The sequence below is a fragment of the Saccostrea cucullata genome, unplaced genomic scaffold (assembly GCF_032062105.1).
Source record: "Saccostrea cucullata isolate Sc308-1 unplaced genomic scaffold, CSIRO_AGI_Scuc_v1 ctg422, whole genome shotgun sequence".
In the NCBI taxonomy this organism is placed as follows: domain Eukaryota; kingdom Metazoa; phylum Mollusca; class Bivalvia; order Ostreida; family Ostreidae; genus Saccostrea; species Saccostrea cuccullata.
Genome location: NW_026929454.1, coordinates 379,908 through 385,907, shown reverse-complemented (window position 1 = coordinate 385,907; position 6,000 = coordinate 379,908). Strand labels below are relative to the sequence as shown.

Sequence of the window (6,000 nt, the reverse complement as noted above, 5' to 3'; positions counted from 1 at the left end):
TGAGAAAAAATTAACTTCAAATCTGTGTTTATGCGCCTTTAATGACTTGTAACAATGAACAAGAGGCAGAAAATCTGTCGAATTGTTATAGCAAAAGTTTAGAGGAAATTTCTGTAATGAATTCAAGATCGGTACCGTTTTGTACAGAGTAATTTTGTACTTTGGAAATTGCTCCTTTAATTAAATTGTGCACTTGACTTCATTGGCTGACATTGCCATACACTAGTAATTGTAAATTATTTTTAATTTTAACAAAAATCTTCTTATTTTTGTTTGTTTCAAATTTTATGTTTCCAGTCTACCTTAAAATGGTTTGAAATGATAAAAATTTAATGCTTAATAATATTTTTTCAAGGCAATTGAAAATTTATTTGCTACATGAGTCTTAAAAAATAACGTGGAAGCGCTAATGTAATTTTGCCTTATTTTTAATCAACACAAAATATGAAGATAAACAGTAATCAAGCTAAAAAAGTCCATTGAAACAAAAAAAAAATCATTGTCAGATCATAACAGACACTAAAAACCTCAGATGTGGGATCAGGTCCCATAGAGGAGTAAGCATCCTCTATTACTGATCACATCCGCTGTGTGCTCCTTGTCACGATCGGGCAAACGGGAAATTCCGGGAAAATACTAGAAATTTATTTCTACTCATCTGTGACACATTATATTATAGTTTTTTTTTTATCTTCACATAAACTATTTCACATTTCAAATCAGAGTATCAATCAATATATTTGTTATTCATTAAAAAAATACAAAAAAAAATAATAATTAACTTTAATGATTTAACTGAAACTTAAAAAAAAATGACACGAAAAGATGATTTTTTATAAACTATAGTACAGAAGCAAGCAACATGTCTTTTTGTATTTCTTTTTTCAAAGTTTCCCAAAACACCATATTACCAAGAGGATCATCGGGGTACTCTATGAAACAACCTTTCTTGATGAAGTCACGTGCTTTCCTTGGATACTTCGACTGACAAACATCTGGCATAAGTATAAGATACACAAACTTGAGCGACTTCCGTGAACTGATGCCCTCCATTCTGGCCATGTTTAACTCGTAATCCTGCCAGTCCGACTCCAGATAGTTTTTGGAAACCACGCATACAGTTCGCTTACTTCTGCTGATGTAGTCCATTATATTTGTGGCGTGGTCGCCACAAGGTTCCATATCTCTCTGCATTATTGCTAGTCTTATATCAGATTGCTCTTCTATGTTGGGAATCATTTCGTTTTTCACAAATGATAGATCTTCAGTAGAATATGAAACATAAGCGTCAAATTCGAAATCTCCATCAGAGCAAGACTGAAGTCGATGATACCCACGAAGTTTTTTATTGGCAATATATCTGATGTATCGTATTTTCCATCGGTTTTTATAAATCAGATAGCTGACGGTCAAACTCATTACTAAAGTACCAGAAATGGAGCCAACGATATACCAGAGAAGGAAAGACTTACAATCTGTTATTAACATATCAAGAGATTGCTGAAGGGGAGATGAGTCTTCCAAGCATGTGTAGTTTTCAAAATTTTTGAAATGGGACTTAAATGATACAAGCCATATTAGGAATTTGATGTTTTTGCAGCTGCAGGAGAGTCGGTTGTTAGCCAAGTCCACTGTTAAATTTGGATTTCCATTATTGAAAAGATACTCCAGATTTTGAATGGCTGTTGGTTCGAAGCTTGTCAGGCGATTATCGGAGAGATCAAGAAAGGTCATGTTCCACATGTGGTCGATTTTGACATCCCACTTGTATAATCTGTTTCCATTTAGTATCAGATGATTTATATTTGAGGCGTTCGCAAAAATATCTGTATGGAGAATTTCAATTCCATTGCTTGATAAATCTAATAGTTCCAAATTTAACTGATTTTTAAATGTCCCTCCTGTGAGGTCGAGAGATAGACTTTTGCCGAGATAGTTCCCTGACATGTTTAACCTTCTGACATTAAGGAAATACGTAAAAAATTCTGTAGAAAGGTTGTTACAAAAGTTCATCGATAGATCTACCGTTGTGACATTTTCAAATCCATATAGGGGACCAATCCAGTTGTACCAAATATTGTTCCTCATATAGATCGATCTCAAAGATGCTGTCTTTATTCCAAAGCTCATTAATCTTCCATATAAGCGACTTGATTCCCAGAGCAGCACCTCAAGTTTAGGTGGAAAGGTAAATGTTAGTATCAAACCTGGCTTATTTTCGAATTGCTCACTTTTAATAAATGGATCTGAAACATATTCCGTAGAACAAATATGTTCGTCTTGATTTTCGTTGCAGGCTTGGAATACTTTTGTTATGATACTAGGAGGATTTAGCTGGTGGCTTAGATCTATTTCTTTCAAACCGGCGAGGAAACTGTATTCAAATGAATACATCCCGGTTGAAAGTCTGTTATATGCTAATGAAAAATTCTCCAGGCTTTCCGGTAAGTTTTTCAGAACACCCATTTCCATCCATTCCAGTCTATTTCCGGCCAAGTTTAACTCTTTAATAGAGGTTTGTGAGAGTTCCGCCAAGTGTTCACGACAAAGGGTAGTTCCCGGCCCCATGAAGCACCGGATGTTGTCTAAATATAGTCGTTCAATCTTAGTGTTTTTCAGATTAAATGTTATATTTTGTAATGCTTGGAAACCCAGTTCTTGGTTATAGGATAGATATAATTCAGTCAGATTTTGAAATAAGCTGAAAGTGCCATTATCGATATTTTTTATCTTGCACGAAGAAAGGTTTAATACCTTCAGATATATCAAATTCTCAAATGTTGTATTTTTTATGTGCCATAAGTAACACTTTCCTGTTCTTCCAGAAAGATCAAGTGTATGCAACGACTTCAAAAATGCAAAAGGTTCTCCGAACTGATTTTCACTGGAAGCATCCATCCGGAGCACTTCTAAACTTTGCAACTCTGCTAACACTATACTATTGAAAAATCCATCTCGGTTGTTCTTGAGATTTAGTTGACGCAACGATGCCAATGGTGCAAACAAGCTTTCGTTGTAATTGGAAAATGTTATTTTGTTGTTTTTTAAATTCAAAACCCGGAGGCTGAACAGGCAATGAAACGGGTTTTGCACGATACTACTTATTGCATTGTAAGATAAATCAAGGTTGATTATTTCACTAGGTGGAATGGAATGATCAATCGTGGTGTTGCTGTTACAAAAATCGGGAATGGAATGCAAATCAAGGCCAGAGCAGTCCACGCTTAGTCCGTCTGTTTCCTGTGTATATGTACACATTATCTGCTTTTGAAAATCATCTGTTTCGCCTTTAACATTGCAACCTACCATGACAATAATTCCAATGAGGGTTTCCATCTCCAAAATATGAGAAGATATGGTTTGTAAATACAGCTGTATATTTCATAGTAAATGAGTGATCGTGTGAATTCCACATGATTTTAATAGGCAATCCAACATGGCGGAAATAGTAGAGGACTTTAATCAAACACATAGATCGCGATTTATAAGTGTTTTCCAGTACGGTGTTGCATAGATTTTTAGAAATACATGGACAAGCATGTAGTATTTATATTGTTGTTCAATTAATTTCCTTATATTAATGTAAATAAAAGGTAAATCGAAAATATGCTAAACGAGTTCAAATTGTGGGAACACTCAAAATAAGGGCAATGTTCAATATTGTAAAACAAATTTATAAATAAAATGTGCAAAATTAGCCACTTGTGTGTATATATAGACTGGCGTTAATTACCAACCTTTATTTATAATTAAGATGTGTGAACCAGCATGCAAAATATCTCATAAACTAGCGTTAAATGCATGAAAAAACAAATTTTATTATCAATTAAGTACATATATATGTAAACTAAGCTATATTTCTCATTATTGAAAGATGTGAATTTTGTCGAACAAAACATTTCTTAATTCTAAAACTTTGCTGCAAAATATAATCAATGCATGATGAAAATTCCAGGATTTCGTGGAAATTCAACCTAGGCCATAAAATTATAGGTATTTATACAAGATATATATATATATATATATATATATATATATATATATATATATATATATATATATATATATATATATATATATATATATATATATATATACTTTCACGCCATCGTACATGGTCTATGGTGAAACAGGTCGCTTTCCTTTGTATATCTCGGTGTATTGTAGAATGATTTCTTACTGGGCAAAGCTTTTTTCCGGCCCATCAAATAAAATTGTAAATGTTTTATATAAGCATATGTTTAAACAGTATTGTGATGGAAATTTAACAAACCCATGGTTAGATTTTATACAGAAAATATGTAATATGTGTGGTTTATCAAATGTATGGTACGAACAGGCTGTCAATATAAATTGTAAATGGATACATGCCACTGTGAAAGATCAATTTATTCAAAAGTGGTCTAGTGGCGTAAATAACTCTTCAAAAGGACAGATCTACAAAATATTTAAACAAAACTTTGGATTAGAACGTTATATTGATAAGTTATCTCCTAAATTTAGAAAAATATTTATAAAATTTCGTACTGCAAATTATCATTTACCGCGGTAGAGATTGGAAGATGGCATGGTATACCACCGTGTGATAGAATATGTAAACTTTGTAACAGTACTCAAACTGCTGATGAATTTCATTATTTATTAGAATATAATTTAATTCTGGTTGTAACGATGTATTTGATTGGATAAAAAATTACTTTATATCGTATAAAATGAATGTAAAAACCTTAGTTACATAAATTTTGTATTGAAGTAATTTTAAAATTCTTTTTTTCTTACATCAAATGAATGAAATTAAATTATTATTCACATAGAAATGTTATCAAATTTATGAAACTGATGTTATACCAATAAACTGGGTGTTGAAACAGTTATGCATGTTTATTTTAAAAATTTACCGTCTCTCCTCGATATATTTTCCAGCTCATTTTAAACTCTTTCCTCCTTTATTCATATGTTACCTTTTTGTTATATAGAAATGATGTACCTCTGACCAGTGTATATATTTTGTATATATGTTATTTGAACCCCATATACCAATCTTGGTTTGGGTAAATAAAAGGAACTTGAACTTGTACATATCGGTTATTTTCTGAAAATATAACCGCCATGCCGGGCATTTTTATGTAACAAAGGTGCAATAATTATTTTAAAAATCGTATACGGTAATAATAAAACTTAATTTATTATTACCGTACATGTATATGATATTTTAAATGAGATCTACAATTTACAGAGATTTTTCTTCGTTTTTTTAAGTCTTGAAATAAACATTACTTTTAATCGTTTTAGCTTTGGGGACCATTTCTGCTGGTATAAATGTTTTTAAAGACAGGACAAAGACGAATTTAAACTGAATATTTTTAATACTACTTCTCTTCGGAACATACTAAAGACCTGATATACTAAAGACCTTATTTGTTATATAAAAATTTTTACAATTTATCAATTTCAACATATATATTTCTGGTGCAAAATTATTAATGATAGTGGCTAATACTATACTAAAATACACTTTTAGTGGATAATAAGTAGATGTTTTTGCTATGTATGAAGGTATATTCACAAAACTTGATGACCAGATATTTTGAATGACCTGATTTTTTTAACTTTACAGACCTGATATTTTTAAATGAAATGGAATTGCTGCAAATATTCAAATTTTATGAAGTTTAACATTGAATTTGCTTTATTTTCCTAAAAAATATACTGTAAGAATAAATCAGGTCATTTAAAAAAAAAAATCACATATCATTTAGAAATATCAGGTCATGGAAAAATATCAGGTCTTTAATATGAAATCATAAGGTCATTTCAAATCATCAGGTCAATTGTTTTCTTTAATTCTGGCAAAAATATTTGTCTCAAAACCAGTTTAAAGTCTTTGATTTTCTAAAAGAATTTTAAAAAATATGTCATTTAAAATCTGCTCCCCTTGAAAGTCATTTATAAAAATACATGTATATGATTTTTTACCATCGGCTCAGAGGAACGACAATT

At 31.3% G+C, this 6,000-nt stretch overlaps 1 protein-coding gene across 1 annotated transcript; it reads right to left on the bottom strand.

The window, feature by feature from the left end:
* Positions 1-826: 826 nt before the first annotated feature.
* Positions 827-3,326, bottom strand: LOC134280894 (toll-like receptor 4). The gene has a single exon (XM_062763345.1). It carries the CDS (start codon positions 3,307-3,309, stop codon positions 841-843), a length of 2,469 nt encoding a protein of 822 aa, XP_062619329.1. The 5' UTR covers positions 3,310-3,326; the 3' UTR covers positions 827-840.
* Between the last annotated feature and the right edge of the window lie 2,674 nt (positions 3,327-6,000).